Source organism: Barbus barbus (genome assembly GCF_936440315.1).
Source record: "Barbus barbus genome assembly, chromosome: 20".
Taxonomy (NCBI): domain Eukaryota; kingdom Metazoa; phylum Chordata; class Actinopteri; order Cypriniformes; family Cyprinidae; genus Barbus; species Barbus barbus.
Genome location: NC_136748.1, coordinates 2,688,655 through 2,702,743, shown reverse-complemented (window position 1 = coordinate 2,702,743; position 14,089 = coordinate 2,688,655). Strand labels below are relative to the sequence as shown.

At 41.9% G+C, this 14,089-nt stretch overlaps 1 protein-coding gene across 4 annotated transcripts in view; it reads left to right on the top strand.

Annotated features, from left to right (window-relative positions):
- LOC306886172 (papilin-like) overlaps positions 1–14,089 on the top strand; it is a 32,363-nt gene that overhangs the window by 12,956 nt on the left and 5,318 nt on the right. For 2 of the 4 annotated variants that reach the window (XM_079443085.1, XM_079443084.1), the window contains 10 exons: positions 2,633–2,759; positions 2,966–3,037; positions 5,205–5,406; positions 6,553–6,729; positions 6,839–6,989; positions 7,194–7,274; positions 8,041–8,206; positions 8,812–8,899; positions 11,363–11,480; positions 12,259–12,580. In XM_079443085.1, the coding sequence (XP_079299211.1) occupies positions 2,633–2,759; positions 2,966–3,037; positions 5,205–5,406; positions 6,553–6,729; positions 6,839–6,989; positions 7,194–7,274; positions 8,041–8,206; positions 8,812–8,899; positions 11,363–11,480; positions 12,259–12,580 (1,504 nt within the window). The remainder of the gene's footprint in view (positions 1–2,632; positions 2,760–2,965; positions 3,038–5,204; positions 5,407–6,552; positions 6,730–6,838; positions 6,990–7,193; positions 7,275–8,040; positions 8,207–8,811; positions 8,900–11,362; positions 11,481–12,258; positions 12,581–14,089) is intronic. The other 2 variants (XM_079443086.1, XM_079443087.1) reach the window with 1 other exon arrangement.

Sequence of the window (14,089 nt, the reverse complement as noted above, 5' to 3'; positions counted from 1 at the left end):
CTGAACTCTGGTCGGGGGCTGGAGCCATCACTGGTCTTTGCACAGGGGCTGGGGTCATCACTGGGCTATACTCTGGGGCTGGAGCCAACACTGAACTCTGGTCAAGGGCTGGAACCATCACTGGGCTGTACTCAGGAGCTGGAACCATCACTGGGCTGTACTCAGGAGCTGGAGTCGACACTGGACTCTGGTCAGGGGCTGGAGCCATCACTGGTCTTTGCACAGGGGCTGGGGTCATCACTGGGCTATACTCTGGGGCTGGAGCCAACACTGAACTCTGGTCAAGGGCTGGAGCCATCACTGGGCTGTACTCAGGAGCTGGAACCATCACTGGGCTGTACTCAGGAGCTGGAGTCGACACTGGACTCTGGTCAGGGGCTGGAGCCATCAATGGTCTTTACTCAGCGGCTGGGGCCATCACTGGGCTATACTCTGTGGCTGGAGCCATCACTGGTCTTTACACAGGTGCTGGAACCGTCACTGGGCTGTACTCAGGGGCTGGAGTCGACACTGGACTCTGGTCAGGGGCTGGAGCCATCAATGGTCTTTACTCAGGGGCTGGAGCCATCACTGGTCTTTACTCAGGGGCTGGAGCCATCACTGGTCTTTACTCAGGGGCTGGAACCGACACTGGGCTGTACTCTGGGGCTGGAGCCAACACTGAACTCTGGTCAGGGGCTGGAGCCATCACTGGTCTTTGCACAGGGGCTGGGGTCATCACTGGGCTATACTCTGGGGCTGGAGCCAACACTGAACTCTGGTCAAGGGCTGGAACCATCACTGGGCTGTACTCAGGGGCTGGAGTCGACACTGGACTCTGGTCAAGGGCTGGAGCCATCACTGGTCTTTACTCAGGGGCTGGAGCCATCACTGGTCTTTACTCAGGGGCTGGAGCCATCACTGGGCTGTACTCAAATTCAAATTCAAATTTTATTTGTCACATACATATACATACATAGTACGACATGTAGTGAAATGTATTGTACGACTGTCCAACAAAATTAAGAAAACAACCTCAAGTTTACAAAAATACAAATAGCAAATAGAAAAAGTACAGTAAACATATATATAGAAATAAACTAGCAATAAAATAAAATAACAAATAGATAATAAATACTCTGGGGCTGGAGCCAACACTGAACTCTGGTCAGGGGCTGGAGCCATCACTGGTCTTTGCACAGGGGCTGGGGTCATCACTGGGCTATACTCTGGGGCTGGAGCCAACACTGAACTCTGGTCAATGGCTGGAACCATCACTGGGCTGTACTCAGGGGCTGGAGCCATCAATGGTCTTTACTCAGCGGCTGGGTCCATCACTGGCCTGTACTCAGGGGCTGGAGCCGACACTGGACTCTGGTCAGGGGCTGGAGCCATCACTGGGCTATACTCTGGGGCTGGAGCTGTCACTGAACCCTGGTCAGGGTCTGGAGTCATGACTTGGATGAACTCTGGGGCTGGAGCCATCACTGAACTCTGGTCAGGGGCTGGAGCCATCACTGAACTCTGGTCAGGGACTGTAGCCATCACTGGGCTATACTCAGGGGCTGGAGCCATCACTGGGCTATACTCAGGGGCTGGAGCCATCACTGGGCTATACTCAGGGGCTGGAGCCATCACTGGGCTATACTCAGGGGCTGGAGCCATCACTGGGCTATACTCAGGGGCTGGAGCCATCACTGGGCTATACTCAGGGGCTGGAGCCATCACTGGGCTATACTCAGGGGCTGGAGCCATCACTGGGCTATACTCAGGGGCTGGAGCCATCACTGGGCTATACTCAGGGGCTGGAGCCATCACCGGGCTATACTCGGGCTGGAGCCATCACTGGTCTTTACACAGGTGCTGGAACCATCATTGGGCTGTACTCAGGGGCTGGAGCTATCACTGAGCTGTACTCAGGAGCTGGAGCTGACACTGGACTCTGGTCAAGGGCTGGAACCATCACTGGGCTGTACTCAGGAGCTGGAGCCGACACTGGACTCTGGTCAGGGGCTGGAGCCATCACTGGTCTTTACTCAGGGGCTGAAGCCATCATTGGGCTGTACTCAGGGGCTGGAGCTATCACTGAGCTGTACTCAGGAGCTGGAGCTGACACTGGACTCTGGTCAGGGGCTGGAGCCATCACTGGGCTGTACTCAGGAGCTGGAGCCGACTCTGGGCCGAAGAGTATTGTTTCTGAAGAGGATTGTTTCTGAAGAGGATTGTTTCTAAAGCCTCAATGCTCCATATAACCTCAGCCCGCAGGAGGAGACTGAGGTTATATGGAGCATTGAGGCTTTAGCAGTCTCAGGACTGGGCTGAAACTCTGGAGCGGATTCAAGAACAGACTCTGGAAATTGCATTACACCAAATATACAAAATAATGTTATTTTTAGCAATGTCATATGACCCCTTTAATGCTTCTTTTGTCTTATATACAGTAAATGGTTTTAAGGCCCATTTGGAAGTTTGCTGAGACCCCTGGTTGAGGACTAGTGTGTAATAGGCTGCTAAAGTTATGACCCGTATGCAATTGTAATGGTTGGGATTTCCTCGTATATTTGTTATGCATTTATTCACGGTTGGTGTATTTGTATTGAAAAAGGGTTTCTATATTTCAGTAATTTTGATATCCTTTTCCCATATATTTTAGGTTACCAGTCACGTCTGGTCTTCTGTACCTTTGATGATGAAGCGTATTCAGATTACCTGTGTGCTTCCTTCCCTCGACCCCTCAGTAACCGCACATGCAATGAACAGCAGTGCCCACAAACCCGCAGGTACAGCATTTTCAGCTCAAAGCCAACTGTAGTGTGTTTGGTGCATTAACACCTGGAATTTCTCTTTACAGTGTTTATTTAATATCAGAAACTGATTTCTGCCTACAAATATGTTTTAATGTTGTGTTATAAATTGTGGTTGCTGTCTGACTTGTGGAGAACCGTTGGGTCTCACAGCTTTGGCTGTACTGTTCCTGTTCTGTAAGGATGGCGTATGTGTACGAGCCACGCTTGTGGAGGCCCATGGAAGCACCGCGAGTCTATGTACAAGTGTACAGGTAACAGCCTTCAGAGGCTGATATACTGCTGCGCATGACCTCAAACACACATTCGATTTGGGACAAATGCACATCTCAGTCAGTTGAACCATGATTTAAATAATTTTCTTTCAGTTAATGTTTATTCAGTTTTAAGTGCATAATATAATATAATCCTGGCTGGCACATCTAAGAGATTGTTCACATGATTAATATGTGTTTGAGTTCAGTTCGCACCAGTGTTTTACATGTTTAGTGCGATGCTTATGTCTTGTGAGCGCTTGTTTCTTCAGTTGTGAAGATGAACCAAGGCCCAGGGCAACTGTTCAGCTCAGAGCTTCACTCGTCTCTTTGAGCCTCCCTCGTGTGTCAGAGGAGGGTTTTCTCTTTTGTTTTATTAGACACTAGTAGTTTCACCTCATTAAATATTTCACTGATTCCTGCCGTTCACATGTATGAACCGTAGAGCTCTGAGCTGAGCTGCTGTCTGTGTTCTAGGTAGGGAATTGTGTTTTATAGTTTTGTGGGCACTATAGATCTATTTTATATGTATAGATTTTATATACATGATGGACCTGATTTACATAGATCCAAAATAGAGAGTATCCATTAGCTTGTGCTGTAGTAGTATATTGTGTGCACTTTGTAGATGAATAATTGTGCAGGTTGGACACATTATATAAATTAAACCTTTTTATCAAATATTGGTCACAGCCAAATACCATATTACTTGATTTCATATAATCAGTATATTAGAATGATTTCTGAAGTATCATGTGACACTGAAGACTGGAGCAATGATGCTGAAAATTCAGCTTTAATCACAGCAATACATTGCATTTTACTATATATTCCCATAGAAAACGGTTATTTGATATTGTAGTAATATTTCACAGTTTTTACTGTATTTAAGAGAGATAATGTGAATAGCTGGCAAATTAAAATGAATGAATATGACATCTGAAAAACTATTTTGCATGTCTGAAATCACAGTTAATCCTTAGATTGCATTAGCAGATCAGCAGTTTTTACATGCAAACCTGTAGTAAATCATGGCCTACATGTATGATATAGAGGTTTTGTTGAGTTCACTGTCTGGGTGTCTCCAGTCTAATGTATCTTTTGATTTAGTTTGCCTTTTATCTGAGTGTATTTGCCTGTGAGTAGAAAGTAGAAAGCAGCGTTTGGTCTGTTAAAATAATAATTCTTTCACTTGTCATGGCAGTACCCCTGGGATTTTCTTCTGATGTTCATGTACAGAAACCTGAAACTGTCTTGGTCCCTGAGCAGGTCGACCTGCCAGAGAACATGTGCTTTTGCTTTTTTATTTGTGGGAGAGACTGAATTCTTTTGTCCCCCCGTGACCGATATCTTCATCATTTTTCTCTCATCTTCAGGTTTCTGGGAGCACCTGCTCAACTTTGACAGGTCAAGTGTTTCTGCTGAACACTTGCTTTGTCCTTGTCATTTTCTAGAATGCAGAAACCTTTATATGTTTGTTTAGTGTAGGTGTGTATTTGTGAACTGTTAAAATAGCTTTTGTCTTTTCTCTCAAATATTCTAGGTTAAATGCAATTTCTGTGGCATGCTATCAATTACCACTGTAAATCATTTTGACTCGTCCATCAGTTTTGGAAACAATCGAAAATGTTTACAGTTGCTGTGCTTTAAACAGAATCCAATAGACTGTGAATAAATGCTTAAAATATGCTATTAAAATAAATATATGTAAAATCACTAACAAACCTTATTACTCGGTTATTTTCGCTCTCAGTATCTGTGGATTCCAGAATGGGACATTTGACATGTGCTATTTACATGGAACAAATTATACAGAAATTATACTTTTACTGTATTATGTTATATTCTGTATGTACTATAATGCATAAACAGAAGTTCATCTGCTAGAAAAGTATTCCCTCCTCAAAAGGAGTGAATTATGCCTTGGTTGCTTGCCATTGAAAGAGCAAAACTGAAAGACGAGTCACAATATTTTTGTGCTAATAGATCTTAAATTGTATTTAACCTAGAACATTTTCATACTCGTGAATGTAAATGACCCAAAGCATGCAGTTTCTTTGGGTTAGACTGGCACGGTGGTGAGTAGGCCGGCTAAATGAATCCTCTAAATGCTTTAAATCACCGTCATTATGCTTTCTTTCCGCTCATGTGCGTGTACGTGTGTCAGCTGGGTGACGGGGGAGTGGAACCCGTGTCCGGTGACCTGCGGCGGGGGTCTTCAGGTGAGGAGAGTGGAGTGTATGTCTCACGACTCAGGATCGCGAGTGGTTGAGGATTCCCAGTGTGCTTCTTACGTGCCCAGACCGCTCAACCAACAGAGCTGTAACATGCAGAAATGCGCTCAATACAGAGTTTCCAGCTGGAGCCAGGTATATACTACACTTTATGAAAAATTCAGATAAAATTGTAAGAACGTTTTATGTGAATAGCTCAAAAACCTGTCCATCCTAAAATTTAAATGAACTTAATAGGCCAAATAGGGCAGATTTTCATTTTTGTCTTCATTTAAGAAAATGTAGCATATTTTTGCATTGTCATATTATTTTCATGACAATTAACCATTCTAAATACATATTCTGTTTCTGAAAGTAATACTTAATACATTAATGTTAAAAAATTATTATAAATTGTAGTGTTTATACTTCACATTTGGCTGCTATTTGTATTATTAGTTGTCTGCTAGTTTAAATACAGATGCTGTCATTTGTTTTTTTTTTACTGAATAACGTACAGTAATAAAGAATTATGGAATTATAGTAAAACATTGCTCTTTACAACATAGTTCCATTTGTTATCATTAGTTAACATGACTAACAATGAAAAATAGGTCTAAAAAATTTAGTAATGTTTGTTAATGATAATGGCAACATTTACTAATGCATTGTTAAAACCAAAAGTTGAATTTAATCTTTTAAAATTATTTAATTGGCCTGAGCAGAACTGAATATTATTGTTGAATAATACATAACAAAGATAAATAAATGATAATAAAAACTGTAATAAATGTAGTGCACATTGTTAATATTAGTTAACTAGTTTGTATTTTTTCTCTACGTAGTGTGAATATAAATATGTAAATATGTAAAAATAAACAAACAAAAATAAATGCTTAAAAACATTCCTAGTATTCAATATCTTAAAATTATAATTGATTATATATTGCGGTGGATTGCTGTATGAATTCAAACCTGTTAAAGGTTATTATGTTTGAAATATTGATATTTTTCTTACAAAAACGCATGGATTCACTACAGGAGGCCTTTATTCATGCCCCGGAGCTGTGTGAGGCACTTTTTATTATGGATGCGCACGCTTATTTTTGACGTCTTTTGGACTGTTGAACAGAAACACCCGCCCACTGCAATGACAACGCTTGGAATAGCTAGGACAATTTTAATATAACTCCGATTGGATTCGTCTGAAGAAAGTTATATACACCTAGGATGCCTCGAGAGTGAGTAAAACACAGGATAATTTTCATTTTTGGGTGAACTAACCCTTTAATGTCTGTGTAGTGCTCTGTGACGTGTGACTCTGGGAAACAGACGCGAGATGTGGTGTGCGTGGGTTCAGATGGAGCTTCTCTGGAGGACTACGCATGTGGGACCCAACCGAAGCCGCCCAGGACACAGGCCTGTGAGATGCCTGTCTGCAGGAGCCCCATTGGCTGGCATATAGGAGACTGGGGCCTGGTAAGGAAGAATCCACACCTCATTTACAGACTAGCCTTTGAATAAGCATACACCCTCCCTCTTGATTAAATATGACATAAGCTTACCTGCCTATAAACTCTCTCTCAAGTGCTCCAAGAGCTGTGGCTCGGGGCTGCGGGAACGGCAGGTGATCTGTTCAGACAGACAGAGAAACCTGTACAGGGTAGAGGAGTGCCAGTCCAAACCCAAACCTCCTACCGTGGAAAGATGCAACACCCAGCCTTGCTACAGGCCTCAGGGTACACAGATTTTAGCTTTTTATACTCATGGTAACAGCTTTTTTCAGAATTATGTGTACATATATTCTGCACATGAATGCATAGCGTTTTCACATATGATACATGATCTCAAAAAATGTGTATTGATTTCTTTAGAGTATTTCAATGGTTTTGATCCAGTTTATTTATGAAGTTTCTTTCTTTTTCTTATATTGGTATGAGCAGAGGTGCCCAGCATGCAGGACCCAACAGGTCACGATAACACCGTTCAGGGCTTCCTGCCGTACATTGAGGATCCTGCATTAGGTTTGTTTCTAAACATAGTTGTCCATCCATCTTTCCATCCGTACACACATGCTGTATGTAAGGCTGATCTTAGTCAGATCCCAAGTTCAATTCACAACAAGCTTAAACAGCTTTGTCTAGACCAGTTTGACCAGAATCAAACCAGCACAAACTAGCTAAGACTAGCTTGGAAATTTATGCTGGTCAAAGATGGTCTTTGTGTGCAGTTCCTGGGTGCACAAACAAACATCTGAGACTAGTTACCTGGATCTGGAAAAAAAAACACTATGAGGGATTGTGTTTTACTGTATATTTTTGTAGGACTAGGAAAAATAACACATTAATTTCTACTTTTAATTTGGATTGTTTAACAATAAATAAATTAAATAACATCCTTTTTTGCCAAAAGTTGTTCATAAATGCCTATTAAATGTTAAAAATCATGGCTTTCAAATATATTATTGAATGGCCATAATTATTAATTTTATCCTGAAGAAAAATCTATTTAATAGAGGTTTAAATATCAATATTAGTATCAAAATCTGTGACACTGCTCTGGTTCATAATTTAAAAGTACATATAATTGCAATACATTGCTTAGGTTTTTCCATCGTAATAACTGCTACAAAGGTTTGTTTGACAGATCCAATTAAATTAAGTATCCTGTAATAAGACATTTAAGGAATGACATAGTCAGGTGACCCATATGCTTTCTGTTTTGTGAAGAAGCTCCCTGTCTGAAACATTCATTAAGGTACTTGTTGTTTTTTATTGTCTAACACAACAGAAACTCCTCAAAACAATGCTGTCCACAATCCTCATGGCACGCCTCTCACCCCTCACTGTAGCCAGACCTACTATGGCTGCTGTCCTGATGGAAGTACCTCAGCCAGTGGACCACAGAGCCAAGGCTGTCCCCACGACCAAAGCCTACCATCGTGCACATGGAGCAGGTACACATGGACATGGATGAGTTAATCACAGAGACTAATTTTATTTGTGGCACAATGCATCATTTCTTTCTTACAGTATAAATGTATAGTTCAGTCTTGAAACTCTAGATAGCGCAGGCTGACGGGTATTAACGTAACTGATGATATTCACAGCATTAAACGACTTGGCACAAGCTTATTGGTTCATGTTGCATACACAGCCAATGAGCTTGCTGCTTTACATTTAAATGGCTGGTTAGCATCCATTTGAGCATTTTGCAGCGCGCTTTCAGAGTTCCTCTGAAACCCACCACCTTCCCCAGCTCCACTTGTTTAGATCTGCTACAGGTTTTTATATGCTATTTGTGCAGCAGCAGTATGTCTTAGATACTCACAGCACCGTATCGCCATATGCAATGGCAGTAGCAAGTTCCCGTACTTGTTTGCAGCAGCAGCAGCAATAATCAACAGCAGCAGCAATTCAGCAGCAGCAGCGTAGCAGATCTATTCCGCCAAGACCAAACACATTAACATTGTCATAACCATTACCATGCTGAAATCTTCCACGAGTTGTCATGATTGAACCGTAAGTTAGCAGAAATGTAATACAAATGTACTTCTCTCAGGTACGGCTGTTGTCATGATGGTGTGACCGTAGCCCAAGGTCCCAACAAGGAGGGCTGTCCAGATTCCTGGCCACACTGGTCTCCAGCAGTGAGTGTTTCATTTGCACATATCAAATTGGTTTGGAATGCTCCAGAACAGTGTTTCAGCACCTTAATCCAGTACATTTTGTTTCCATTTAACAAGTGTACTCAGAAGCACCTTTAGATGTCATTACAATAAGCACCTACCACATTCCTACTCTTTGTGAAATCAACTCAACTCAAAGTCATACTTCATAAAGCACTTTCAAAAGTACAAGGTACACCAAGGTGCTGTGAATATCAAACAAAAAATTACATAAAACATTGGATACATTTTTTTATTAAAAACAACCATCCATATCATCATACCCAAAAGACAAACACATTCAAACGTCAATGAAAATAAATATATCCTAAGATGGATTTTAAAACATCAGTTGAGCCTTAATCTTCAATGGTGAACCATTCCAATCTTAGAGCTGCCACAGAAAAAGCATGACCACCTTTGCACTGGAACTGTAATACACAGCTTGTCTGATTAGCAAAGAGATATTAGAGATTTATAGGAATTAATTTCACAAAAAATAAATGCTGAAAACGCAAATAAATGACACAAAACCTTGCTACACGTTATAATGACGTTTCCCAGTATTCCCCCAGAAAATAGTAAGGTGCATCTATGCCTTTTTCTCTACGCCCTGCTTTCTCTCATCTCTCTCCCAGTGAGTGAGAATTAGTGGCTATAAAACATGCACTCAAGATGGAAGGATTCAAAGAAACATGACAGATACATTTCACTCACACTCATGAGTTAGGCTCTATGGAGGGAGACCGGAAGCCTGAACAATAGACTGAGGTCCTTGATAATAGGGAATGGCACTGTGAACTGTCGTGCCAACTTTCAAGCTGGCAGGTCTTTGGTGGAGAGCCACACAGATTGTTCATATCCCCCTCTTGGCCCCACTTGGCCGCCAGCAAGGAGTCAATGAAGTTGCCCTCGGCCCCAAAGTCCACAAGGACTGAGCATTGGGAACCGAATTGGCCTCACTGTAGGAATGCAGGGAGGGAAGTGTGAACACCACAAATAATTCAATGATAATCGTATCGCCTGTATGGTCTTGGGCTCAGGTGCAGGATCAGTAAAAGGAGGAGCTTGAGGTGCTCTTTGTCCCAAAGAGGCCTATGTTTAGCACACAGTCAGCCATGCTGATGACAAGATTCTCCAGATCAGGGCTTTCCCTGCCCCAGTTAACACACATGGATGAGCTAATCAAGGTCTTCGGGATCACTAAAAACTTCCAGGCAGGTACATTGGAGCTAAACTCTTCAGGAAGTTGGCCATTCAGAAGCAGGACTAGTCACCACCGCTGCTCCAGATCATCATATTGCGCCGAAAGGTCATAGGTGTAAACAATGCTGATGGAGTGAAACTACATAATATGCCAACTACTGATACAATACAAACTGCAGATCAAAGAGCTTCTTTGTCAAGATCATGTCTACAAATAACTCCTTGCAGGCAGTGCAGAAAGGAAACATGGCCTCCTAGAAGGACATTTCCCATGAAAAAGTGTCATCACTATGGCGTCCTTGGAAAAGAAGTTGGCCGGAACACAAATCGGAGAACCTTCAAGCCCCTGTATTCAGTCCAGAACAATAGATGCAACTGTCAACCAAAAACCTACTACTTAAGCTGGTCTCAAAGATATTCACACCATATTGTTTTTGACCCTTCAAGTTCATGAAAATATTGGCCTAGTTTAGTTTTTAGTGGAGAGCCACACAGATTGTTCACTTCCTCCTTTGTGGCCCCACTCGCCAGTGAGGTGTTAATGAAGTTGCCCTATTTCCAGAGTTTACAAGGACAGAGCAGTGATGATAGGATTAGCCCCAATGTAGGAAGGCAGGGAGGAAAATGGATACCATGAAGAATTCAATGATCGCAACTCTTACATGGTTTTGGGCTCAGGCACAGGATGAGTATGGAGAGGGGCAAGAGGTAGGGATCAGGGCTACAGTCAGTCATCCTGATGGCAAGATCCTCTAGATCAGGGCTTCTAGGGTCTGTTTTTAAGTCAGTATTCCAGGTTTTTCAACTCTTCCCCCTTGAGCCCCTCAGGGTCTTGCCCTCCCTGGCTGGCGTTACTTCAGTTGGTCTGGTGTACAGGTACTGGAGGTCGCTGACTGTCCACTGCTTGGGAATTTTGAGGAAATATGTCATGTTCTCTTGACAGGCTTGCTCTTAGATTGCTTTATCTAGATATGTGAGTTTCTTGGATCTGTCTAAAGGTTTTTGACTTTCTATCTTAAAGATTCCTTTGGGAAGATTAATTGGCACTGCTTTTTTACTTGCATTGTTTTTTAAAACTTTTTAATGTGCTCACAAAATAAACAGTTCTGGGTTCCTGGAATATTCCATCTCAATATTCCATTTGCATTAATACATAGTATATCCTCAGAAAGAAATGCCCTAATGTCTCTTTCTATCGATGTTTTTATGTCCTTTTTGTTTGTTATTTTCTCTACAAAGTCAGACATACCATCTGCACCCACAGACTGCCAGAAGTCCACATATGGTTGCTGCTATGATGGTGTGACGGCCGCTGGTGGTACTCATGGGGAGGGGTGTTCCAACCCCCCCAGCAATAGTAAGTCATAATATAATATGTCAGAGCCTTAGAAAAGTGTTGTAGTCAAGACCAGCCCATTTGAGTTGGAGCCAAGAGGAGGGTTGAGTCCAAAGGGACCAAGCCCATGAAAATATGTGACCCTGTACCACAAAACCAGTCATAAGGGTAATTTTTTTTTTTAAATCGAGTTTTATACATAACCTGAAAGCTAAAATAAATAAGCTTTCCATTGATGTACGGTTTGTTAGGATAGGACAATATTTGGCCGACAACTACAACTATTCGAAAATCTGGAATCTGAGGGGGCAAAAAAATCTAAATATTGAGAAAATCACCTTTAAAGTTGTTCAAATGAAGTTCTTAGAAATGCATATTACTAATACGTTTTTTTTTTCAACATTTAAGATAGGAAATTTACAAAATATATTCATGGAACATGATCTTTACTTAATATCCTAATAATTTTTGTCATAAAAGAGAAATGTATAATTTTGACCCATAAAATGTAATGTTGGCTATTGCTACAAATATACCTGTGTTACTGATTACTGCTTTTGTGCTCCAGGGTCACATATGTGCAAGACCAAGACAATGTAATTCTCAAGGCTGAGTATATTTTCATGGCTTCGGTTTATCATGGACTTAGGCGCATGAGGACTTGGTCTTGACTCTGATGACACTGTTCTGGTCTCATTTTTGATTAGTCTCGACTACAGTACTGGTATTTGAAGAAAGTTGTTGTAGTCAAATTCTGTAGAACAGATGGCATATTGTCTCTTACCCCTTGGCTCCTCAGCACAGCATTCTCAGTCTTGTGACCTACCACGTATGGTCGGGCCATGCGGTAATTGGACATCCCGTTACTACTACGACCGCTCTGCCTCACGCTGCATGCATTTCTGGTATGGTGGCTGCCATGGCAATAGCAACAACTTCGCCTCGGAGGAGGAATGCCAGAGGATGTGCCTGAGATCCGAACTGAGCCAGCGGGACCAGCCGCATGTCTTGTCTTTGCAGCACGGTGGACATCGCTTCCCCGCACGTATCCACCACAGCTCTAGTGGTGCGATACACCGGCTGGACCCCAGTGCCATGCAGCAGAGCAGACCTGCTGCCAGGTAAGTTTCTCCAACTTGCCCTGGATCGCTCTACTCCTCTCCCAAGCCCAAGCCCCTGCAAGTTCTCTTCTGCTGTTTGCCCTTCATGCCCTGCTGAAGAGCCAAGAGAGGAGCCGCAGTCCATGCACAGAGACTTACATAGGCGTGTTAAATGCATATGCTTTGTACATGCACAAATAGTAAGCATTGCTTTACTAACAGAGTTCTGCATATGTACACACAGGATCCAAAGTTAACTTTTTGCCAATATTTATTGCTGGCCATAAAGCTGTATTTTTAATAAAATATAATTTTGCCCTCATGACAATAGTATACACGGAACATCATATACAGGCTAGATTGGTTTCTCAGGAAACATTTGCATCTCAAAAGAACTTGATGAGATTTTGTATGTCTTTGATTGGAATTGCTTGGAATCAGCGATTTTTAGACTATCATTCATGAAGTTTGACCATTTGTAAGACTTAAATGAGTTGTGATTTTTTTTTTTTTTTCCCATATAAGTAACTGGCAAATTAGGAAGTTAAATTTGGACCCTGTGTACACACTCTAAAACACATTTGCAATTTGAATGCAGCGTAATGTCATTTTCATGTATTACAACTTGCCTCACGCTTCTTAATCTTACTAATGTACTACACACTCCATGTAGAAGTTGACACTCCTCACTGCAACGTGTTGGACATTGCTGTGCTTTTGGGACTGGTTTATTTCCCCTGACACAGACTGTTATCCTCCTCTTTCTGTTGCTTTAGTGTTTAGTTAGTTTTAGTTTACCTTCCCCTCCTATACCCAGGTGTGTGTGAGGGACATGATTAATTACACCTAATAAAATCTGCCGCGGGGTCCTATCATCCCTGACTGTTTGTGTGTCTCTCCTAAGTCCTGTTTTCCAACGCAGTTGTAGTATGTGAAACAGATTGTAGAGTAGAACACCTCACATATACACTTGCTGTGATTTTGCCGAGTATTCATGGATCAGTATCCTTGTTGGTCCTAGAACAACATTCCAGTCAACCCGTCAGATTTAAGAGTTGACATCGGTGCCTGATCAACATGCTCATCAACCAGTTAACTTTCTTTGAATGTTCCAGGGCCAACAATACATTTTGACTGCATTTTTTGATTTCCACATCCTAATACTAACACCCAGTCCTAAATAATAAAGGGTCAAGTAATAAATGGGATTTCTTCCATCGAACAAGGAATTCCATTCATCATGTTTACGTTCGTGAAGGGCATTTCTAGAAGACAATGCTATTCTTTCACAAAGGCTGTCGATGAAGTCGTCAAGTGGTACAAACAATAATCACTTTTAAAGAAGTAATTTAGTTTTTTCTGACCATCTTATCCTGAGAGGCTAAAACATGATGTAACTTACTAAAGAATTGATCCAGTCCTGCCTAACCCTCATTTCCTCCAGTGTTTGTCACTGGGAAATATTCCTGATGAATTATGATGTTGTTTGTGACACACAACAGTGAGCAAATTAATTGAAACAAGACACAA